Genomic DNA, 25844 nt, shown 5'->3' with positions numbered 1-25844 from the left:
GTGAGAGAGAGACGGAGAGAAAGAAAGGTCTTCCTTTTCTGTTGGTTTACCCCACAATTGCCGCTGCGGCTGGCGCACCGCGCTGATCCGAAGCCAGGAGCCAGGTACCTCTCCTGGTCTCCCATGCGGGTGCAGGGCCCAAGCACTTGGGCCATCCTCCACTGCACTCCTGGGCCACAGCAGAGAGTTGGCCTGGAAGAGGAGCAACCGGGACAGAATCCAGCGCCCCAACCGGTACTGGAACCCGGTGTGCCGGCGCCGCAGGCGGAGGATTAGCCTAGTGAGCCACGGTGCCGGCCACATATACATGTCTTAAAAAGTGTTACGACTATGTTTTCTTTTTTTATTTTAATATTTATTTATTTCTAAGAGGAAGGAAGGAGGAGAGAAAGGGGAGAACACATAGCAAGAGGAGGGAGACAGAGAGTATCTTACATCCACTGGTTCATTCCCAAATGCCCATAATAGCCAGGGATAGGCCAGGGTGAAGCCAGAAGCCAAGAAGTCCATCTGGGTCTCTCATATGGGTGGCAGGGACCCAAGCACTTGAGCCACCTTCTTTGCCTTACCAGCCACATTAGCAGGGAGATGGACTCAAAGTGGAGTAGCTGGGACTTAAACCAATGCTCCGATATGGGATGCTGGCATTGCAAGTGGCAGCATAGCACACTGTGCTGCAATGGAGGTACTGCTCCTATGTTTCCTCTAGTATTTTGAGAAATTACAATTAGGTTTTTAATCCATTTTGAGTTGATTTTGGTCAGCAGGTTTGTGTAGTGTTTCAATCTTCTGCATATGGAACAGAGAATTCTATTCTGTTCCATTGGTCTATTTGTTTTTAAGTCAGTACCATGCACCATAGTATTTTGGTTACAGTAACTCTGCAGGACGTCTTCATATCTGTTATTATGATACCTCCAGCTTTGTTCCTTCTGTTCAAGACTGCTTTGGCTTTGTGCCATCTTATAAATTCTAGGATTATTTTTTCTAGTTCTGGAAGAATGTAATTCTGGTATTTTGATGGGGACTAAATTGAATCTATAAATCACTTTGGGTAGCATGGACACTTTAATAATATTAATTCTTCTAATCCATAAACATGAGAGTTCTTTCCATTTTCCATCTTCTTCAACTTATCTCATCAGTGTTTTACAATTTTTGTTATAGAGGTCTTTCATATCCATTGTTAAATTTATGGTATTTTACATATTTCATAGCTATTGTGAATAGGATTATCCCTATAATTCTTTTTTAGCAACTTCATTATTGGCATATAAGAACACTATTGACTTTTGGGCATTTATTTTATATCCTGAAACTTTAATTAATTCACTTATTAGTTCTAACAGTCTCTTGGTGGAGTCTTTAGGCATCTTTGTATATATAAATATCATCTGTAAACAGGGATCATTTGATTTCCTCCTTTCTTTTTATTGTCAAAAATTTCTAGCACTACACTGAATAATATGCTAGGGGTTTACAGGGGTTCTATGGTGTCATAGTTGTTAGTTTTTCTAAGCACTTTCACATTGTTATTTTTCAAAAAGCATTTAAATCATTGTCCCATGCTCCTGTGATTAAGTCACCAGAGGCATTTCATAAAAATATAGATTTCTAGGCTTGATCCCCAGATATTCTGATTTACTATTTGTGTGGTAGTGTATCTTTGATATATATTTTGAACAAGCATCAGCTGTGCCTAACATAGCTGGCCCACAGAATAACTCTTAGGAACACTGATATCCTTCATATTATTTTCTTACTCAAGTGACATTGATCTTGTTGATCAAAGAGGCATTAATAAACTGATAATTCAGAGAGTGTGAGATCTTTCCTAAGTGGGATTTAGGGGATATTTTCAAGTCTTTGATGTAATACTGGCACAAGCAAGGAAAGAGAGGTAAAGTGATAGGAAAAGGAAAATTTATGGCTAGTAACAAGAAAAGTAGGAAGGAGAAAGAGGACTAACTAAATTCAATCCTGACACAGTAAGATAATTCTTAGGAGTGCTTTAATATAGATGGAAAGTAGCTCCAGAACAGGAGGTAATCTATATTCCTGTTAAAAAAATCCAACATTTATGGATTTGTGCTTCAGGCAAGGTATAGTAAAGGTATTTTTTTTTTTTTCTGAATCTTTCCATGAAGTACACATAAAACTCCTTGACTTTTATAGAAACATGCTTAAAGGAGCTGCCACTGTGGCATAGCAGGTTCTAGTCCCGGCTGTTCCTCTTCCAATTCAGCTCTCTACTATGGCCTGGGAAAGTAGCAGAGGATGGCCCAAGTGTTTGGTCCCCAGTATCCCCACAGAAGACTCTGACAAAGCTCCTGGCTCCTAGCTTTGGATCAGCCCAGCTCCAGTTATTGTGTGGACCAGCAGTGGAAGACCTTTCTCTCTGAAACTACCTCTGACATAAATAAATAAAATCTTAAAAAAAAAAAAAAAATTATGCCACTTGGGACACCTGCATCCCATATTGGAGTGCCTGGGTTCAAGTCCTGGTTCCACTTCTGATAGCTTCCTGCTACTGTGCACCCTGGGAGCCCACAGGTGATGGCTCACATACTTGGCTCCCAACCACCCACATGGAAGATAATAATGGAACTCCTGGCTCCTAGCTTCAGCGTGGCATAGCCCTGGTGGTGCTGGCACTGGGGAGTGAACCTGCATATGACAGATCTCTTTTTCTGTCTCTCTTTTTCTGCCTTTCAAATAAATAAAATAAATTTTTAAAAAGAATAAGCACTAAATATAATAATTAAAGAAGGATAATCAATGCTAAAACCATTAGAAAAAGATAACTGGGGAGGAAAAAAAGACATTCACACAGTCTCAAAGATTCACCTCAAAACAAATTACACTGGAATGGGTACCTTTACATTGTAAAGATCTGGAGGTCACCATCACAGCCAAACAAACTTATGAGCGAACAAACTGACACTCATTATATGCATCTTGATATGATAAAATGGGACAGATACACCATTGCCTATGTAGGAGTCTTGCAAAAATGTTTACTTTGAATAGAAATTATTAAACAGATAGATAGAAAATGAGGACTTCCTGCAAGTCAACAGTATTCATCCAAAAAAATCAATGCCTTAAAAACAAAAAGAAACTGGAGATCATTAAAAATTAGAAGAGACCAAGGAGAAATCCCAGAATCAATTTGTGAACATCTGGGATTAGGAAGAGGAGAAAAACAACTATCAGAGGCCGGTGCCATGGCTCACTAGGCTAAACCTCCGCCTGCGGCGCCAGCACACTGGGTTCTAGTCCCGGTCGGGGCACCGGATTCTGTCCCAGTTGCTCCACTTCCAGGCCAGCTCTCTGTTGTGGCCTGGGAGTGCAGTGGAGGATGGCCCAAGTGCTTGGGCCCTGCACCTGCATGGGAGACCAGGAGGAAGCTCCTGGCTCCTGGCTTCGGATCAGCGCAGCACACCAGCCATAGCAGCCATTTAGGGGGTGAACCAACAGAAAAGGAAGACCTTTCTGTCTCTCTCTCTCTAACTCTGCCTGTCAAACAAAACAAAAAAAAAAAAGAAAGAAAGAAAAAAACAGCTATCAGAGACATTTTTGGGACTAGATAAATCTGAAGAGCAACTATATATGAAGTGATTTAAATGAATTAATGTTATATACTAGGTGTGATATGGTTATGTAGAACAATGTCATTCGTAGGAGATTCACAGTGAATTTTTAGCAGACAAGTATGATGGTATTTACAACTCAGTTTTAAGTGCATCATTAAAACAACTGTCTATAAACCTAGAAATAGATGTAGATTGGCAGCTAAATGAAAAGTATAGGAGTATTTATTATTATACAAGGCTTTTAACTTTCTTGTACATGAGAAAAAATTTTTAATAAAAGCCTGGAAAATTTTAAGTTAACATGCTAATATTTGACAATACTATAAAATATTAAAATGTGCATATCCTATGACTCTATGACTAGTTAGACTAGTCTAAATCTCCCCTAAGTAAACACTCACCTATGTGTATACCCAAAGGTGATTGGATATAAGGATTACATGTGATTATATTGCATAAAATTATGACCTTTGTCCTGTAAAGAACTGATCTCCCTCACTGGCTTTGATGAAGCTAGTGGCAACAATGGAGAGTGGCTATAAGAGCTAAGGACAGCTGACAGTATGAAAGTGAAGCCCTCAGTCATAAGAATTAACACAAGAAAACCCGGTTGTGCCAATATACACTATACACAAGAGCTTGGAAGTGGATCCTTCACTACTTAACCTTCCCATAAACAGTAGCCCCAGATGATACCTACTGTAATTCTGTAAGATACTAAGCAGAGAACCCAGCTAAGCCATGCCTGGACTTTGACTGTCAGACTAAATTTGTGTTTCTGTAAGTTCCTAAGTTTGTGGAGACACTGTTACTCAGCCACAGAAAAATAAGACTTCACAGATACAAAGGTGCTTCAAAACACACATGGAAAATGGAGTCATTAACTTTTTGAAGCCCCCTTATACATGAGTATTCACATATTCAAATATGGACTCACATAAAAAATGCAACAATAACAGGTCAAGTCACTGCTTAGCAGCCGTAAGACACCTGTACCCCATTTTGGAGTAGAGGTTTGAATCCTAGCTTCTCCACTTCTGCTGGTTTTGGCCTGGCACAACCCCTGCTGTGGTAGATATCTGGGAAATGAACCAGCAGATGGAAGATTTATGTCTCTCCCTGTCAGTCTATTTTAAAAATAAATAAATGAAATATTAAAAAGTTAAATTAAAAAAAAAACATACTTCGTAAATACCAACTGATAACCAGACAAATTTCCATGTTTAAAAAACAAGTTAGATGGCAGAGACAGAGAAAATAGTTAAGTTTCAGAAGGGAGCCACTGGGGTAGAAAAGTGGCAGCTGAAGGAGACAGCCAAGTACAACTGAATGACTTCTGAAGGAAACATGTTAACATTTAGTTTTTATAAAAAAGAATGCTGTAAAAATTTATGATATAATGTACTTTGCTCACCCAACTCATAACTTGAAGAAATCTCTGTGGATAGAACACGTTTTCTACATCTAGCAAGGTGAGATAAGACTGAACTGCATAGAGTCTCAATTGTTGATCTTCTGTTTCATCATCAAAACCTACAAAGAAATTGATATATCCTGTGAATTTCCACTAAATTCTCTAAGGTCTCTAAAATAAAAACATTTAATTTTAAGATCTTTAGAGAATGTTAATAGTATACCAACCTTCTGCTAACAGTCTCAGAAAGTTATTGGGAATATCAGGATGTATTACATCTCCTCCCACAGAAAACACAGCATTCATCGTCTGAATAAACCATGCATTATCAGGGGCATATGTGTCCACAGTGTTAAGAATAAGTACACTTCCAAAAACTATCCCTTCTGCAGCAACCTTCTTAAAAATAACCTCGATTCATCCATTCACCTTTAACCTCTGCCATAAAGAGTCCTATACCCCAAGTTATCTAAAATAGATGCTCAACACTTACCTAATAAGTTAATAAACTGAGCTTTTGCCACTTTATCAAGCACCAGGCCTGTACATAATAGTCAACCAATAAAAAACTGCAATATAATTAGAAGAAGTAAACCATCAAACTATGGACAATAATGAAAAATTATATACACTTCAGAGAGGCTAGGCATTGCTTGTGCTCACTTGAACAAGTTGTTTTAACCTCTTTTCTTACTTGTCCTGCAGCAGTTCTAAAATTCTGTCATTCTCCTAGCTAGAGATATGGCACTGTATGGGACAAAACTAAAGACAATTTCCAAAATAATTTAATCATTATTATTCACTCACTCTTTTTTAGAATTAATCAAAAAGTATCATTTTAAAAAGAAGAGATGGGGCCAGTGTTGTGGCGTAGCAGGTAAAGCCATGCTACTATCCCATATGGGCACCAGTTTATGTCCTACCTGCTCCGCTTCGTTATCCAGTTCCCTGCTAATAGCCTACCTGGGGAAAGCAGCAGAAGATGGCCCAAGTACTTGGGCCCCTACCACCCATGCAGGAGAATAGGATAAAGCTCCTGGCTTCAACCTGGCCCAGCCACAGCTGTTACAGCCATCTGGAGAGTGATTCATCGAATGAAAGATGGATCTCTCTCTCTTTATATATATGTGTGTGTGTAACTCTTTTAAATAAATATTTAAGAAAAAACAAGAGCAGACAATCCCATGACCTGTAAAGATTCTCTGACTTTTAAAAAATAAATACAGAGTGAGTGTTTGGCCTAATGGTTAGGACTCCATCTGGGATGTCTGCATCCCTGGGTTGGAGTCCTGGTTTCACTCCTGATTCCAGCTTCCTTCTAATGCACACCCTAGTGGCAGCAAATGATGATTCAAGTGCTTGAGTCCTTGCTACCATCTGGGAAACCCAGAATGAGTTCCCAGCTTGGAGTTCAGCCTAGCTCAGTCCCAGCTTTTGTGGGCATTTGGATAGTGAAACAGCTGGTAGGAGCGCTCTGTCTCCCTGTGTGTTTTTCTCTCTCATTCTTAAATAAATAATAAAAATAAACTACAAATAAAAAGTGAAGAAAGCTACCATGTGAGTGGAGTTCTCAACCACTTTACTGTGACTATTTCTAGTATAAACAATAGAATAAAGGGTATGACTCCCTACCACTACCTCAACCTAAAGAAACAAGACCTTGAACTCAGAAAATAAATGGGGTAGCAAGTAAAGTCAAAGATGAGAAAGAACTGAGAGGAATCAGGTGGAGGCTCCTGTATTATCCAGCTCAAAATACTGACCAACGATATTAAAGAAAAGAAAACGTTATCCCCTAAGAAGTCTATATAAATTCCTGTTTTAAAAAACAAGAGACTTCAAAACCAGGAATGCAAATTATTGCTGGTCTTCTGAAACCAAACTTCTAGTGACCATGTCACTATACATACCAACACAATACACCAATCATTTTAAAGTAATTATGTAACTAAATGCAATTTATTATTCATGGTCCAAATAAAGGATATTTCTCAGCCAACTCAGCTATTTTGCCAACCAAATTGACAATGATATATTCTTCTTTACTCTGGTGTAAATATTCAAGCATTTTCTGAACAATAACTGTTACATTCTGTGCATTTGTAATTCTGTAAAGAAGTTCCAGCGTCTATTTGAGGAATAGAAATAAAAACAGTGTTATAAATGGAATAACCATTAATAACCACCAATAAATGGAATAACATAGGTTTATAATACAGTTGATTCTCTTACTTTTACTGTAGATCTACTGGGCAATCAGTTAATAGGTAATTACAAAATGCAAATTTTAATTAAAATAAAGCTTAAGAAGGGCTTACTGTCAAGAAGTGAACTATGATCACTAAGTTGTTTAAAAATTTTAACATTTCGCACATTGTTCAGACTATCAATTTACCTCTCTTTTAATAATGGGGTCAGGATGGTCTAAACATTCAATTATTGTCATCTGGTGTTGAAGAGCCAGAGTAGGATCCTGTTGGATAACATAGGTAAGAGCCTTCAGTCCTAGAAACAAAGATTGCATTATGCAAAGTGACTTGAAACAAGTATCTAGCAATTTCAAAAGTTCTCTCTATAATTTCTATCAAAAGAACCAATCACCTTACCTAAATATTTGAGATTTATTTTAGGTGACAGAACAAATTTTCCAATGCACTTGGCAGCCTTCTCAAGTAATTCCGACTTAGGATAAATAGAATAGATTGTATGTACACATTCAAACAGAATAGCTAGGGAGAGAAAATATCAAAATGGTAGGTTATCAGTTAAGGCATGATAAAAGAACATATTTATGTAGAGCTTATAATAAAACTAAATGGAAGGTTTTATTCAAGAATCTTATGTAAATTTTTCACAGAAAAAAACTTAACTGTTTTCAAGCTTATACAGTTACTAGATTTGGTTACTAGAGCACCATTTAAAGAGAATCAGATTTAGTTACAGATAAAAACGACACACCCATTCATGCAACAAGTATTTACTGAACACCTCCTATGTGCCAGGCATGATGTTAGTACTATGGATACAGCAGTGAATAAAACAGACCAAAAAACCTTGCCCTTATGGAGCTCGCACTCTAAGGGACACATAAAGAATACATTCATTGTTCCTATTGGTACAGTTCCTTGAATACATTAATAGTTCATTCTCAAGGAGTTCCTACCACTTATACATAGGTATGGTATACAGTTTAAATAGTCATTTTAGAATGCTCTAGCATTTATTTCAAAGACACGGTCAATATTCAAAAATCTTCAAGCTGCTTCTTTAAAATTACTTTTGAATTAAAATTTCATTTTCTGATATAGTCAAAAGCCTTGATAACAAGATGACCAAGGTAGACATTAACATTTTTTTCAAATTATCTTAAAAAGCATGAATTGAGGCTGGCGCCGCAGCTCAATAGGCTAATCCTCCACCTTGCGGCGCCGACACACCGGGTTCTAGTCCCAGTCAGGGCGCCGGATTCTGTCCCGGTTGCCCCTCTTCCAGGCCAGCTCTCTGCTGTATCCTGGGAAGGCAGTGGAGGATGGCCCAAGTACTTGGGCCCTGCACCCCATGGGAGACCAGAAGCACCTGGCTCCTGCCTTCGGATCAGAGTGGTTCGCCGGCCGCAGTTCGCCGGCCGCAGTGCGCCAGCCGCGGCGGCCATTGGAGGGTGAACCAACGGCAAAGGAAGACCTTTGTCTCTGTCTCTCTCTCTCACTGTCCACTCTGCCTGTCAAAAAAAAAAAAGCATGAATTGAGGAGCTAGGGCTTTGCCATGGTGAAGAGGAATGCCTGAGAGTCCACTAAGACCTGTGTGGGCTCCGGAATCCCAATTATCAGAGGAAAGAAAAGCCAAGGGACAGATCAGCAGGCTGAAAGCAGTTCTACCTCAAGCTGAAGTACATCAACTGTCTATAGAACTACTCCTTCTCTACTTCCACACACTTAAAACCTAACAAGTAGCCTCTTTCATTACATACTACAAGCCATATCCTGAATATTTAATGAGCTATATTTTATACTATGTTGCCTAGCAATTAAAACACATAAATTTTGTGGAAAAAGCTTTAACTGAGTCTTTTACAGGAAAACAAAGAACTCAGAAACAGGAATTTCTGTTAAAAAAGAGAACTAACTTTTAAAAGAAAAACTACAGAGTAAGCTAATTGCACCCAAAGATACTTTGTATGTTCATACATTCTGCAATAAAATGTCTTAATTGTGTGCTGGGTAAAAACACTGACTTTTCGATTTCCTGAACTAAACAAACTAAACAAAGAGGACCTTGGTCAATTGACTAAGGCAAACTACCACTAAGTATAGCCTTCAGTCTGTTTTCATTAACTAAGAATATTTTACATTTTTAAAAGGTAATTAAAAAAGCAAAACACAAACCTACAAAGCCTAAAATATTTACTATCTGGCCCCCTGTTCAGACAAAGTTTGCGAACTTTAAGATTAAAAGATGGTCTGTTTTCCATCACAGTGGACATATTTTTCTTTCTGGTTTCCTGACATGCACAATTCTGCTATAAAATTGTTTTATTAACAAAAGCTTGTCTTTACCCATCTAAAACCTAAACCTTTACTATTTAGTTGCTCATACAATTTATGGGACACCAGCATAGGAAAATTAATAGTTCCAAAATTACATTTATTAATCTCCTTGTAATAATCACACTAGAAATGAATTTAATGGATTTTTAAATCTCTTCCCAACTAGAGCTAAGTCCCTCTGTTCTCCAACTCTACAAAAATCTCAGTCTGAGTCAATAATTGAAAGACCAGACTTGAACCGGTGCCCATATGGGATGCTGGCACTGCAGACAGAGCTGGCCCCAATAAATAAACTCTTTAAAATAAAAACACAAGGGGTGTTCAAAGTTCATGGAAAATGCACGTTATGAAAAAATTATGCAAGGATTTCAAAATTTTTTGCACCAAAATAAATATATCTTTTAATTCCATTTTCCTATGAACTTTCTGAAATACCTTCATTACGTTCTAACATTTGTGACACTGTACTTTATGATACATATTTTGGTTGGATTGTGCTCAAACAGAATTTAAAGTTCTTCTAAACACTGTAACCTTTAAATTGGACTTGACTTTCACTTTAAATAAGCTAATAAGTCTCTGTCTACTGACAAAATTGGCTTCAGGAAGTGAGATACTGCCCAATGGAGGTGAAGCACAACTCTGCCCTTGAGTGGGTGTCCTGGTTATTGCTAGGTGGAGAGCAGGACTGTCTGATACACCATCCTGTCTGAGACAGCGCTAACTCATTACTGCTCACTATGTGGCCTCCACTGACCCTGAGGGGGTGGCCTGATTATCCCACTGATCAGTGGTGAAAGACCTGACCCTTTAACCAGGCTTCCCATATCACCACCACTGATGTTGCAGGAGAGGGAGTTTCCTTATGGCCAGAGAGGGACGAAAATTTCAGCTTCCCTCTCAGGTTTCTCTGCCACCACTCAAATAGGATGGAGCACTGGTGATACCTGATGAGGATGTTAAACTTGGCTCTCCATTCAACTTTTGCTGAAAGATGAGTCCAGTAGTTTTTTGTGTGGTACTTGGCTAGGACAGAGGGGCTATTTTCTACTGTCTTGCTAGTTTATCCTTTTTCTTCTTGGTCCTTTGGCTAAAGAGAGCAGGGTTGTTTGGCGGCACTTCATTCAATGCCACTGGCTAGCTCTCCAGTACTCAGTCTGCGGTATATGAAACAAAACGTAAACAGGTATTTACCATCATGTCTTTCCTTGTGTCCTTAGGTTGCTAACCAGACTCAGACTGTCTTCTTTTCTCCACCTTCTCAAGTCTTATGTTTCTTACAGACGATATCCAGGTGCTACAGTGTGAACAAGATTTCACTCCCAACTCATGCAGACAGTTAAGTCCCAAAGTCATCAACTGACAGCACTAACAGGGCACAGACTTAACCCAATTGTGTTATCTGAAGATGGGAGCTTTGGAAAGTGATTAGGTTGCTGGGGTGAAGCTTCCCTGACAAAATTATGGAGACTTTAAAAAAAAACAAAAACAAAAAACAGCATGTTGGGGCTGGTGCTGTGGCGCAGTAGGTTAACACCCTGGCCTGCAGTGCCGGCATCCCATATGGGTACCAGTTCGAGATCTGGCTGCCCCTCTTCCAATCCAGCTCTCTGCTATGGCCTGGGAAAGCAGTAGAAGATGGCCCAAGTCCTTGGGTCCCTGCACCCCCGAGACCCAGGGGAGGTTCCTGGCTCCTAGCTGCGGATTGGTGCAGCTCCTGCCATTGCAGTCAATTGGGGAGTGAACCATCAGATGGAAGACCTCTCTCTCTGCCTCTCCTCTCTCTGTGTAACTCTGACAAGAAAAGAAAGAAAGAAAGAAAGAAAGAAAGAAAGAAAGAAAGAAAGAAAGAAAGAAAGAAAGAAAGAAAGAAAGAAAGAAACAGAATGCTCCCTGTTCCCTGGTTTGCCATGTAATGCTTCCTCTGCATGAATTCTACCATCCATTCCTTTCATCAGATACCAGCACAATGGGGCCACTTGATATTAAAACTATGAACCTCCAAAATTGCAAGCTGAAATAAACCTTCCTTCTTTATAAAAGTAGTTCCTGTCAGGGATTTTAGTTGTAGTAATGAAAAACTGACTAATCAACCAACAGTAATGAAAATCTAATACACCAGGTTTTCAGGTAAAGTGAGTGGGAAGAATAAGGAAAAGCACTTTATCTACTTTTATCCCTTGGACTCTATATAATTAATTTTCTCAATTTGCTAGGATACTAAAAATGTTATCATCAGTACCCCATCCAAAACCTTCCACATCTCAAGGTGTACACAGAAGTACAAACTCACTTCGCTTCCATCAGAGGACCTTCACATTATGGCCTTTCAACTGATTTCAACTGAAAGAATCGTCTGTTCAGATCAGCAAGACACTGTTGTCAGAAACCATTTCAAACATGCCCACTTCTGCAGTTTCTCTCATGCTCCCTTCATCTAGAAGCTCCTTCAATCACCCTTTTGCCTATCTAAATCCTACCTAACCTTCAATGTCCTATCACAACAATAAATCTTTAGCTGTGCCCTCAGTTCCACAGTAATTTCTACCATCTCAAAAGCCTATAAATATTTATCCCCTACACCATCCCCATCCCTTCACATTCTACCTTACACTGGTATTGTGCTTCCATAAATAAGTCATCTTTCCCATTACACTGTAAATTCCTTTAAAACAAATACTACATCTTATAATTCTTCATATCCTCTGTACCACTTTATACAATGCCTGGCACACAGCAGATACTCAATAAATGTCTTTGATATAATTTACTTATTGATTTGCCACTTAGATAAGTGACAAAATGGAACTTCCATTAAAATATGGTTTAGAAAGTATTAAGATTAAAACTAAATTGAACTGATAAAAGTAAAATAATTTCTCTTCCTTTCATTCAACTAAAGTATAATACTCACTGATTAACCCAGTGTCAGCTATTGGGATATGCAGGTCAATCAGACATAGTCCCTACCCTTATGAAGCTTGCATTTTAAAATTTACATTCTTAGGCAATAAAATATTTTTATTAGGACTGCCAAAGAATACCATTGATATAATCAATGTAGCCATAAATCGTATCAATACAAATATGGGAAGGGGAGCATAACAATTAAAAGTTAAATAGAGGAAATAAAACAAAAGAAACTATAAGGTTCTCTATAGCAAGGTAAAACACTGGACCAACAATTTTAAACAAACAAACCACTGGTGTTGGTTCAACAATCCTTCATAAAAGAGTCCTAGCTAAGAATATTAAAAAATATTTTTTCAGGTATACAGTATTCTCTAGATCAAAAGGAAAAGATAACAGTAGTTATCTCCAGGAAGGGGAACTAGGTGGTGGGTGATAAGGGTGGAAGGCAGACTTACAGTTTATTGTATACCCTTTTGTACCTTTTGAATTTTGAACCATGTGCATATATGTCCTATTCAAAAAAATAAAAAAAAATTAAAGCTGAAATGTCAATTATATTAAAAAATTTTTCTGTCAGAAAAAAAAGCAGATTCTTAACTGGTTTTGAAACAGAATGCCTTAAGAACCTTTGAAACCCTTATCATATATACCAAATTATAACATAAACAAAATGTTCTAATTTATGCTAGCAGATTCTGACACTAGGAAGATCTGATACTCTTCTGGATCTTTTTGACAGCTCCAAGCTAAACCACATGCCTCAAGACGGATCATCCTCCTTTGTGGGTCTTTATTCTCACTATATAGAAGACCTAGATAGTATCAACTCTTTGTTACACCATGTACTCATAAGGGCAGGGCTTCTGTCTACCTTTTTTTTTTTTTTTTTGCCAGGCAGAGTTAGACAGTGAGAGAGAGAGAGAGAGACAGAAAGAGAGTTATAGACAATGAGAGAAAGAGAGAAAAGTCTTCCTTTCCATTGGTTCACCCCCCAAATGGCCACTACGGCCGGCACGCTGCGCCGATCACGAAGCCAGGAGCCAGGTGCTTCCTCCTGGTCTCCCATGCGGGTGCAGGGCCCAAGCACTTGGGCCATCCTCCACTGCCTTCCCAGGCCACAGCAGAGAGCTGGACTGGAAGAAGAGCAAACAGGACAGAATCCGGCACCCCAACCGAGACTAGAACCCGGGGTGCTGGCACCACAGGTGGGGGATTAGCCTAGTGAGCCGTGGCGCTGGGCTGTCTACCTTATTCTTTATTCAGCTCTGATACTAAGCACAGAGCAATATGTAAGTCTGTCAATTCTTTCCTCAATCTACCTAGTTTAAAACAAATATCAAGTTATTGTTTCACAGACATCCAACAAACACTAGTTGAACAAATGATTAAAAATGCTTATCTCATTATTGCCTATTACCACTTACACATGAAAAACCAATCTATCCTTCAAAGCTTACTATCCCAATTCACTACCACGCATATTATGTTCCCTCTGCTGATCACATGTAAGTAATCCATTCTCTTTATTCCTACTATTTCTTTGCCAAGCACTTTGTATTTAAGTTAAATACATTCAATTTCTGCCCCCTGATCTACCCTATGCTTCTACAGGCACTGTCCTTAAGGATGTACAGTTTGTCACAGTTTAAAAGTACAAATAATACTCTTCGCCCCCCTGCATCATTGTATCTTACCATATTATGAAGTCACTTCTCATTTAATTATACCTCTCAGTACCTCTTCCACTACTTTTCTCCAAAGCATGCAAAATGCAAACTGCCCTACTTCTCACTTTTAAATAGCTTACAAGGACTGGCACTATGGTGTAGTAGGCTAAGCCTCTGCCTGAGGCACCGGCATCTCATATGAGAGCCCGTTTGAGTCCTGCTGTTTCACTTTGATCCATCTCTCTGCTATGGCCTGGGAAACCAGCAGAAGATGGCCCAAATACTTGGGCCCCTGCAACCACGTGGGAGACCTGGAAGAAGCTCCTGGATGCTGGATTCAAATCTGCCCAGCCCCAGCCTTTACAGCCATTTGGGAAGCAAACCAGTAGATAGAAGATGTTTCTCCCTCTGTCTATACCTGTGCTTCTCAAATAAATACACCTCAAAAAAAAGGCTCCCAAAATCTCCATTTCTTCACTGGATTTTCCATGACTAGTCAAGTAACAATAGTCCTTCCCTCTGGCTCCAAGTGTTTTGGTTCCTTTCTCAACTGTCTACCCCTCCTCAAACTAGCTCTTGTCTATCACCAACTTTTCTTTCTTTTTTTTTTTTTTTAAGATTTATTTATTTATTTGAAAGACAGAGGGAGAGACAGAGAGAGAGGTCTTCCATCTGCTGGTTCAGTCCCCAGATGGTTGCAACGGCCAGAGCTGCGCCGATCCGAAGCCAGGAGCCAGGAGCTTCTTCCAGGTCTCCCACTTGGGTACCGGAGCCCAAGGATTTGGGCCATCTTCTGCTGCTTTCCCAGGCCATAGCAAAGAGCTGTATCAGAAGAGGAGCAGCCGGGACTAGAACTGGCGCCCATATGGGATGCTGGCGCTTCAGGCCAGGGTGTTAACCCGCTGTGCCACAGCACTGGCCCCACTTTTTAAGTTTATACATAACATAGCTTATTACCTTTAACAAAATAGTGCTAATATTTTATAAATATTAATAAGTATTTATCTATAACCTACTCATCCTACAGATGTCTTCTTACAAGATACTATCAAGAAAACCCTCCTTGGTCTCCTTCTCACCTAAAACTAGCTGCTACATTCTACCACATTTTGTAAAATTGGCAACATCTGTCCCTTTCCATTTATCTAGTCTAAGCACCATAAAAATACTGTTTTATTCACAGCTGTATTCCAAGCACCCTGCACAGGGCCTGAAAGAAATCTGATAAATACAATTAACTGACTTAGTTAAGAATTGTTTTCAAATATAAATATAAACTTTTAGAAAATATGCAGTTTTTAAGTTATCTTCACAATTACATACTTGATAAATGTCTTCAACAGAAAGGCAATTATAATTAGAAATTTTTCAACATTTAGAAGGTGATATTATTTAAGATTACTGCTATTGATTATTCAATGCTCACATTGAAAAATAATAACCCAAAGAAACACTTTTAAATCAATGTATAAAACCCAGTTGGGATTTATAGTATTCTAACAAAGATCTAGCTACAACACTAAAAAAAAGACATTAGTCACTAGCATTAACACGCTACTTACCATATGTGACATTGTGATTTAACTCCGCTCTTCGTAAGGATTCATCAAGAACATCATACATTAATTCACTTGTCCTGTTTAAAAGATATTTTATTTGCAGAAGAATTACAGTATTCTAACCCATAAAACATAGTTTTTCAAATTTGTCTCTCTTTAAAACTGAGGATCTACAGAAGAGAAGTGAAAGAAATCCATTTTATAGTGACATTATTTTAATTTCACATCTAAAAGATTTCATTTGCTCTTTTCATGAGCTTAACTTCTTGCTTTATCAAAGTTGACTAGTCAGTCAATGAGGAGATATGCACAAATCCATCATTTGTCTCATCTATTCCCCGTTTACAAATGAGGATGTTTGGTTGAACCCACTATCTTACAATTTTCTTTGCAAAAAAAAATAGAGAGGTCTTCCATCCACTGGTTCACTCTCCAGATGGCCACAACAGCCCAGGCTGAGCCAGGCCAAAGCCAGGAGCTTCTTCAGGGCCTCCCACATGGGTGGCAGCGGCCCAAGTACTTAGGCCATCTTCCGCTGCTTTTCCCAGGCCATTGCAGAAAGCTGAATCAGAATCAGAGCAACTAGGACATGAACCAGCACCCATAGGGGATGTTGGCACTGCAGGTGGCAGCTTTACTCACTACACCACAGCACTGGCACCACCATGGAGTTTTGTTTTGGTTTTTAATTCAAATACTAATCTTTTTCTGAATAACAAATACACTCCTTGATAATAATTTTTTTTTGACAGGCAGAGTAGACAGTGAGAGAGAGAGAGTAAGGTCTTCCTTTTTCCATTGGTTCACCCCTCAGTGGCCTCTGCGGCCGGCGCACCGAGCTGATCCAAAGCCAGGAACCAAGTGCTTCTCCTGGTCTCCCATGCAGGTGCAGGGCCCAAGCACTTGGACCATCTTCCACCGCCTTCCCGGGCCACAGCAGAGAGCTGGACAGGAAGAGGAGCCACCGGGACAGAATCTGGTGCCCCGACCAGGACTAGAACCTGGTGTGCCGGCGCCGCAGGTGGAGGATTAGCCTATTGAGCCGTGGCGCTGGCTGATAATAAAATTTTAAAATACTAAAAATAAATAAGTATATTTTGTGAAATTAACAGATTTGTTCCACTAATATGTCCTTCTGGTCACTGGTTACAGTAACATAACTGTGTAGGGGCAGACATTTTTTTAAAAATTCCCTGTTTATGGAGCTCCGGGAGTCTGCCTCTGAGCCTACAAAAGAAAAGTTCTCTCCAAGAGGCCAATGTGAAAACTTCAGCTGGTATTTTTTATAAGTTTGACAAGTTAAAAAAACACTAATTAAAAAAAAAAAAAAAAACCAGGACATATACAGTGTTCTTAAAGAACATATAATATAAAACAAAAACATCAAAATAATCTGGAACTGTATAAATTTAGATCATAAATGATTTGTTTTTTACCAAATAAACAGCCAGAAAATTCAGTGTAAAGTGAATGTACTTTCATTCTATCTTGACTGACATGTAAATATCCAGTGATGAGAATCCAGAACCATATTCTAAAATCCCTCATTTCATTGTGTAAGCATTTCTTCCACAATAGCAGACATTGCCAATCCTCTCAAAAAATTTTAGTAATAGTATACCTTGATTATAGTCTAGTTTCTCAATTTTAAAAGACAATGTCTGGCAAAAGATTAATTTACACATGAAATGTGTAAATATCTGTGCACATGATTGAGCTAAATGGTAACCTAAGAATTACAATAATATAAAACACAAGAAAATATTCAAACAATACATAAGACTTTTCTAGAAATAGGTTTTTTTCAATTAAATACTTCAGAACCCTAACATAAGATTTTTATTTTTCTGCATTGAGCTAATCATTTCCTAAGAAGTATAAAAAACAACCTTTTAAAAAAGATTTATCTATTTACTTGAAAAGCAGTTGCAGAGAGAGAGAGATCTTCCATCTGCTGGTTCATTCCCCAAAATGCCGAAATAGCCAGAGTTGGGCCAAGTAGAAGCCAGAAGCCAAGAGTATCATCCAGGTCTCCCATGTAGGTGCAAGAGCCCAACTACGTGGGCCATCATACACTGACTTCCCAGGAGTATTAACAGGGTGCTGGATCAGAAGTGAATCAGGGACCAGCGCTGTGGTGTAGTGGATAAAGCCGTCGCCAACAGTGCCAGCATCCCATATGAGCGCCAGTTCAAGTCCCAGCTGCTCCACTTCCCATCCAGCTCTCTGCTGTGGCCTTGGAAGGCAGTAGAAGATGGCCCAAGTCCTCAGGCTCCTGCACCCACGTGGAAGACCCGGAATAAGCTCCTGGCTCCTGGCTTCAGATCAGCACAGCTCCTCCTGTTGTGGCCAACTGGGGGGTGAGCCAGAGGATGGAAGACTGACCTCTCTCTGCCTCTGCTTCTCTCTGTGTGTAACTCTGACTTTCAAATAAATAAATAAATCTTAAAAAAAAAAAAAAAAAAGAAGTGGCCCAACCAGTACTCGAACTGGTACCCATATGGGATGCCAGCATTGCAGGCAGCAGCTTAGCCTGCTATGCCACAATGTGGGCCACAGAAACATAAAATTTATATGAACACTGAATCTCATTATAATTGAGACAACAAAGAGAAAATGTTCTATTATCCCAAATTTTTATAAAAAAGTTTCAGAGGTAGGTAGTCTAGCAATTTTAAGATGTTACTTGGGGTACCAGCTTTGTTGTGCAATGTGTTAAGCCACCATTTGCAAAGCCAGTATCCCATCTTGTAGTACCAGTTTGAGTCCTGCTACTCCACTTCTGATCCAGCTCCCTGCTAATGTACCTGGGAAAGCAGTGGAATACAGCCCAGGTACTTGGGTCCCTACCGCCACATGGGAGATCCAGATCGAATTCTGGGCTCCTGTCTTTGGCCTGGCATAGCCCCAGCCACTGCAGCCATTTTGGAAAGTAAACCAGCAGATGGAGGATCTCTTTCTCATCACTCTGTCTTTCAAATAAATAAATAAATCTAAGAAAGGAAGAAAAGGAAGCAGAGGAGAGGAGAGGAGAGCAGAGGGGAGGGAGAGGTGGGGAGGGGAGAGGGGGGAAAGGAGAGGAGGGGAGGGGAGGGGAAGAAAAAAAGAAAAGATGTCACTTGGGATGCCTGCTCCCACACTGAAGTGCTGGTGTGAGGACTCTGGAGGCAGCAGGTGACAGCTCAAGTAGATGGGTCCCTGCCACCCACCTGGAAGACATGAACTGAGTTCTTGGCTGTTGCAGGTATTTGGAGAGTGAACCAGTAGATAGGAGATATCTTTTTCTCTTTCTTTATTTCTCTCTCTCTGACATTCAAATAAATAAAATAGATAAAAGGGTTTAATATGTATGGGGGCAGGTGCTGTGGCACAGCAGGTATGCCCACCACTTGTGATGCCAGCATCCCTTACGGGTGCTGGTTCATGTCCCAGCAGCTCTACTTCCAAACCAGCTTCCTGCTAATGGCCTGGGAAAAGCATAGGAAGATGGCCCAAGTGCTTATGCCCCTGCTACCCATGTGGGAGACCCAGAAGAACTCCTGGCTTCCCCCTGGCTCAGCCCTGGCGACTGGGGCAATCTGGGTTGTGAACCAGCAGATGGAAGATATCTCTCTGTCTCCCCCTCCCTCTCTGTAACTCTGATTTTCAAATAAATAAATCCTTAAGAAAAAAAATTAGGGACTCAAGCCAGGGTCCCCTGCTGTTAAAGAAACTATAATCTAGTCAGAGCTGCTCTTGGACACTTCAGAAATATTTTTAAAAACAAATATATATGGGGGGCCAGAGCTATGGCATGGTAGGTAAGGCTCCTGGATTCCGCCTAGCCCAGCCCTGGCCATTGTGGCTCTCTGGTTATGCACCAGCAGATTGAAGATCTCTAGCTCTGCAACTCTGACTTTCAAATAAACAAATAAATCTTTAAAATATTAGGAAGTATGTCCATGTACACACACAGAGAATACCAATGCAATTGATGACTCTAATTATAAACTGCAAGGGAATCCCTTTACATAAGCTATAAGAGTACTATCTTAGAACTTTGGAAGTTTCTAGTTTAAAAAGTATGACAAAATAAAAAGTTAAAAAATGCATACAGTTGGAAAAACATGAAGAGTTTATAACAAACATTAAAATATTAATAGTTTAACATAAGCCATTGGCTAAAAGAAAAATCCAGAAAAATTAATGAAGAAGGTGAAGCATTTAACAGCCAACCAGACTTAAAAGCTGGCAAACTACAGCCCATAGGCCTAGTCTGGCCAGGACCTGTTTTGGTATGGCTATAAAAGAAGAATAGTTTCTATATTTTTTAAATGTTTAGAAAAATAATTTTAAAAACCTGAATTTCATGAAGTGGAGATTATATGAGATTCAAGTTTGATTGCTCATAAAGTTTCTTTAGAACACATTGATGCTCCTTTGTTTCTGTACTGTCTGTGGCTGCTTTCACATACCACAGCAGAGCTGCACAGCTGCAAGAGACAACTTACAGCCTACAAAGCTGAAAACATTCACCTGGCTCTTTGAAGAAAAAGTTTCCTAAGCTCTCTGTTCACCCTCCCCCCACCACCACCTCATCACACAGACACACATAGCTAGAACCATTGAGAAACAGAGGAGATGGTACTTGAGGAGTATCTTTCACAAGGGCCAGGATTCGGATGACCAGAGAGCCAGGACTACCCCAGCAAACTGACAAGATGTATGCACTCCTTTCATTGGTTTATCACAATTAAGCCAATTAGACACTGGGATAATCTCTTATCAGGAAAGCTCTGGGTGACAAAAGCCTAAAAGCTGTATCATATGGCATTAAGTTATTAAGTAAACTTACTTAGCATAGTTTACCTTTGATCGTCTTTTCCTAGAAGTCCTAGAATTCTCAGCAGCTGAATTTGCAGCCATGGTGCTGGCACACTGTGGTAATTGAAATCTACTGGGAGCTTTCCTCCCACTACTTGCTTCAAAATTGTTACAAAACTCCCAGTTAAGTCTTTATATCCAGATGAATTCTCCTACATTCCCCCCAAAGAAAAACAACAACATTTTTGTTAGTAATTTCTTTCAAATGAAAAACAGACCTCGCTGAAATGCCATAGAGAACCTGACTTAAACATGCTCACTTAAAAGTTTACATTTTGCTTTTCAAATCCTTGTTTTTCTCTTAATCTAGGCATTTTAAAAAACAGCAAAAAATAAATAAATAATAATAAAGCTTACATTCACACAGAATCAAACACACTCTAATACATACATCTTCCATAATAAAACTCCTCTGTCTACCTAATCCTAATTTGAATCATCCCCAGAAAAGCTTCCACCACTGGCTACTTTTCTCTACACACAGTTAAATCACACTTCCTAAGTTTTTATAACTACATCTTAGAATCCTTAATAGCCAATACTAGCAATTAAAGCAAAACGTGAGAATTAGCATACTGGCATTAAAAACCATTACTCTGAACGAAAATCAAAGACCTGTTTGCAATCTCTGAACCGTATGCAAAAGACTTCTCATAAGCATGTTAAATTTGTTGTAGGTGGAAAAGCACAACCAAGTCTACTTAAATATACAAAACTCCCAAAATTTAGTGAGCCTGTCCATTAAAAATTAATTATCAGGGCCAGCAATGTGGCACAGCAGATAAAGCTGCCACCAGCAGTGCCGGCATCCCATATGGGTGCTGGTTCGAGTCCTGGCTGTTCTACTTCCAATCCAGCTCTCTGCTTATGGCCTGGGAAAGCATTAGAAGATGGCCCAAGTGCTTGGACCCCTGCACCCATGTGGAAGACCCAGAAGAAGCTCCAGGCTCCTGGCTTCAGATCGACCCAGCTCTGGCAGTTGCGGCTGGAAGACTTCTCTCTCTCTCTGCCTCTGCCTCTCTGTAACTCTGCCTTTCAAATAAATAAATAAGCAAATATTTAAAAACATTAATTATCATAAAGAATTTAAACATATTTCATGGGGCTGGTGCTGTGGTATAGAGGGCAAAGCTGTGCTGTGATGCAGGCATCTCATATGGGCACCAGTCCACATCTCAGCTGTTCCCTTTCAATCCAGCTCCCTGTTAATGTGCCTGGGAAAGGAGCCGAAGATGGCCCAAGTGCTTGGGCCCTTGAACACACATGGGAGACCCAGAAGAAGCTCCTTGCTCCTGGCTTCCTTAAAATGAATATCAGCTTCTTCAATGCAATTTTTATTATGTAACAAGGCCAAATTTCTGGGAGGAAAATTACAGATCTTTTAAATTTTAGTATATATTAGAAGGAAAATAAGATTTAATATCAAATATCTATCTATACCATACATTGGAACAGAATGCATTAAAGGGAAAGCAAGCTTTGGTTCTAAACTTTAAATGAGTTAACAGCCTATTTTATTTTTATAGTAGGTGCTGAGGAAATCTCACCAATACATACTTCTGGGAGTGGAAGGATGGCTCAGCGGTCAAGTCACTGTTTGGAAATCATGCATCCTATACCAGATTGCTGGTTCAGGTATTAGCTACTCCACTTCTAACCTACTTCCTGCTAGTGTGTAACCTGAGAGACAGTGGTGATGGTTCCCATCCACATGGGAGACCAAAAGTGAGTTCCAGGCTCCTAGATTCAGCCTGGCCCACCTGAGCCAGAAGAGTCAATCAATGGATGGGAGACCTCTGTTTCTCTGCCTTTCAAATAAAATGGAAACACACACACACACACACACAACTTGCAGACACAAACCAGGAAATACACTCAGGCTGAATTAGTATAAATCTTATCATTCCTATTTAGAAAGAAGTTTCACCATATCATTCAACCCTTTTTCCTCATCAGACACAGTATTACCATATGAAGTCAACAGTGCAGTCTATACCGCATAATCCCCACCCTGCTTGTTTCTACAAGCTGCGTGGCATCCGACGAAGCTCTAAACAGCGAATCACTGTTTGAAAAACTACGAAGATGCACATCGTAATCACCTTCCATAGCTACTATTTTCCATACTTCTTAGTAACACAAAAAGATTTTAGGCATAAAAAAAAAAAAAAAGACCTATTCTGTAATGTACCTACAACCCATAATTAAAGTCAGCAACAGGTGCATAAAATGTTAATTAAGCATTTTAATGAAACATCCAATTTTTTAATTTCATAATTATATTTTTCTAATGGAACTCACTCAGTACCTCCTAAAATTTCCAACTTACCTTAATCATCCTAAAGTATATGTGCAAGGATGCAGCCATGACCCCAACATCTCTGTCACAAAGTGCTTTCCGAAATTTAACATGGATATGTTGTACTTGATTAGGAGCGATGAGATGGAATTTGTATAATGCCAGGACAGCTTTTCTTCGTATAATCTCCCTGAGGATAAAAAAATAAAATCTACTAGCTCTCTGCTATGGTCTGGGAAAGCAGTGGAAGATGGCCCAAGTCCTTGGGCCCCTGCACCTGCGTGGGAGACATGGAAGAAGCTCCTGGCTTCAGATCGGCGCAGCTCCAGCCATTGTGGCCAATGGGGGAGTGAACCAATGGATGGAAGACCTCTCTCTCTCTCTCTCTCTCTCTCTCTCTGTGTGTGTAACTCTGACTTTCAAATAAATAAATAAATCTTTAAAAAAATTTTTTTAAAAATCTAAACAAGAAAATGTGAATTACCAGGCATTTAATTTGAAATGATTATGGGCCAGATGACTTCAAAATATCAGCTCTTTCCATAATCTAAAGATTTATATACTTATTATTAATTTTATTATAATACACCAAACTATAAGAAGTGGTTATCTCTAGAAGATAAACATCCACAAACTTTTTTTTAAAAATATTTATTTATTTGAAAGTCAGAGTTACACAGAGAGAGAAGGAGAGGAAAAGAGAGAGAGAGAGAGAGAGGTCTTCCATCCACTGGTTCACTCCCCAGTTGGTCGCAACAGCCAGAGCTGCTCTAATCCGAAACCAGGAGCCAGGAGCTTCTTGCGGGTCTCCCACATGGTGCAGGGGCCCAAGGACTTCGGTCATCTTCTACTGCTTTCCCAAGCCATAACAGAGAGCTGGATCGGATGTGGAGCAGCCAGGACTCGAACTGGCGTCCATATAGAATGCTGGCACTGCAGGCAGCAGCTTAACCCACTACACCACAGCGCCGGCCCCTCCACAGACTTTAACTGCCCATGTTATATAATTCTCTAGCTACTAAAATGTTTATAATGAGAATATACTACTTTTGAAATCAGAAAAAAGAGATAAATTATTAATTCCCTAATTCCACTTTTTTAAAACTTATGGGGCCAGCATTGTGGCATAGCAGGTAAAGCCACCACCTGCAGTGGCAGAATTCCAGATGGGTACCAGTTCAAATCCTGGCTGCTCCACTTCTGATCCAGCTCCCTGCTAATGTGCCTGGAAAAGCAGTGGAAGATGGCCCAAATTCCGTGGCTCCTGGTTTCAGACCAGCTCCAGCCATTGCGGTCATTGGGAATGAACTAGCTAGATGGAAGATTCTCTCTCTGTGTAACTCTGCCTTTCAAATAAATAAATAATTCTTTTAAAAAACTTAATTGGGATCAGCACTGTGGCATAGCAGGTAAAGCCACTGCCTGCGTGCCAGCATCCCATATGTGCGCCAGTTCAAGTCCTGGCTGCTCTACTTCCAATCCAGCTTTCTGCTATGGTCTGGAAAAGCAGAGGAAAATGGTTCAAGTTGGGCCCCTGAACGCACATGGGAAACCTGGAAGAAGCTCCTGGCTCCTGGCTTCAGATCGGCCCAGCTCCGGTCACTGCAGCCATTTGGGGAGTGAACCAGTGGTTGGAAGACCTCTCTCTCTCTCTCTGCCATTAACTCTGTAACTCTACCTTTCAAATAAATAAATAAATATTTTTTTTAAAAGGCAGAATGAAAGAGAAGAGGGAAAAACAGAGGGAGAGAAAGATCTTCCGTTTGCTGGCTCACTCCCTAAATGGACACAACAGCCAGGACTGGGCCAGGCAGAAGCCAGTAGACTCTGGGTCTCCCACATGGATGACAGGGGCCCAAACACTTGGGCCACCTTCCACTGCTTTCACAGGCACATTAACAGGGAGCTGATTAGAAGCACAGCAGCTGGGACTTGAACCGGCACTCCATTATCGGATGTAACAATGCAGGCACCCCTAATTCTACTTTTAAAAGCTATCTCTAGAAGTTAGGATGTCAACAGAGGTTAAATCATTAATATACAATTTTAGCTAGTAATATAAAAGTCTCTATTACGGCCGGCGCCGTGGCTCAACAGGCTAATCCTCCACCTTGCGGCGCCGGCACACCAGGTTCTAGTCCCAGTCGGGGTGCCGGATTCTATCCCAGTTGCCCCTCTTCCAGGCCAGCTCTCTGCTATGGCCCGGGAAGGCAGTGGAGGATGGCCCAAGTGCTTGGGCCCTGCACCCGCATGGGAGACCAGGAGAAGCACCTGGCTCCTGCCTTCGGATCAGCGCGGTGTGCCGGCTGCAGCGCGCCGGCCGCGGCAGCCGTTGGAGGTTGAACCAACGGCAAAGGAAGACCTTTCGCTCTCCTCTCTCTCTCTCTCTCACTGTCCACTCTGCCTGTCCAAAAAAAAAAAAAAAAGGGGGGGGGACAGAATGCTTGGGGCCAGCACAGTGACACAGCAGGCTAATCCTCTGCCTGCAGTGTTGGCATCTCATATGGGTGTCGGTTCTAGTCCTGGCTGCTTCTCTTCCAATCCAGCTCTTTGCTCTGGCAAAGCAGTAGGAGATGGCTCAAGTCCTTGGGCCCCTGCACCCACATGGGAGACCTGGAGGAAACTCCTGGCTCCTGGCTCAGATCGATGCAGTTCTGGCTGTTGTGGCCATTTGGGGACTGAACCAATGGATGGAAGATCTGTCTCTCTGTAACTCTACCACTCAAATAAATAAATAAAAAATCTTTAAAAAAAAGTCTCTATTAACATTTTTAAAAAATCTCTTTAACAGTTTCAGTAGTGCCATATATATATATATATATATATATATATATATTTTTATATCATGGGCAAACATACTCCAAATACTTGAGATCAGGGAAATACACATAATAAAAAGATGCTATTCCTCTCCCTACCTAGTTCATCTGTTTCAAAGGACTCATAATAACAAAGAGAAATACATATGTTCGTCTTGCACTTCATTTG

At 40.2% G+C, this 25844-nt stretch overlaps 1 protein-coding gene across 1 annotated transcript in view; it reads right to left on the bottom strand.

The window, feature by feature from the left end:
• The window catches only part of AP4E1 (adaptor related protein complex 4 subunit epsilon 1), an 81160-nt gene that overhangs the window by 32372 nt on the left and 22944 nt on the right, over nucleotides 1-25844 (bottom strand). The window contains exons 6-13 of the mRNA XM_062205911.1: nucleotides 22887-23046; nucleotides 20543-20709; nucleotides 15698-15771; nucleotides 7617-7739; nucleotides 7406-7515; nucleotides 6999-7138; nucleotides 5238-5350; nucleotides 5011-5129 (exon numbers count right to left, since the gene is read on the bottom strand). Of these exons, the coding sequence (XP_062061895.1) occupies nucleotides 5011-5129; nucleotides 5238-5350; nucleotides 6999-7138; nucleotides 7406-7515; nucleotides 7617-7739; nucleotides 15698-15771; nucleotides 20543-20709; nucleotides 22887-23046 (1006 nt within the window). The remainder of the gene's footprint in view (nucleotides 1-5010; nucleotides 5130-5237; nucleotides 5351-6998; nucleotides 7139-7405; nucleotides 7516-7616; nucleotides 7740-15697; nucleotides 15772-20542; nucleotides 20710-22886; nucleotides 23047-25844) is intronic.

This window comes from Lepus europaeus, chromosome 11 (assembly GCF_033115175.1).
Source record: "Lepus europaeus isolate LE1 chromosome 11, mLepTim1.pri, whole genome shotgun sequence".
In the NCBI taxonomy this organism is placed as follows: Eukaryota; Metazoa; Chordata; class Mammalia; order Lagomorpha; family Leporidae; genus Lepus; species Lepus europaeus.
This window is presented reverse-complemented; position numbering and strand designations above follow the sequence as displayed.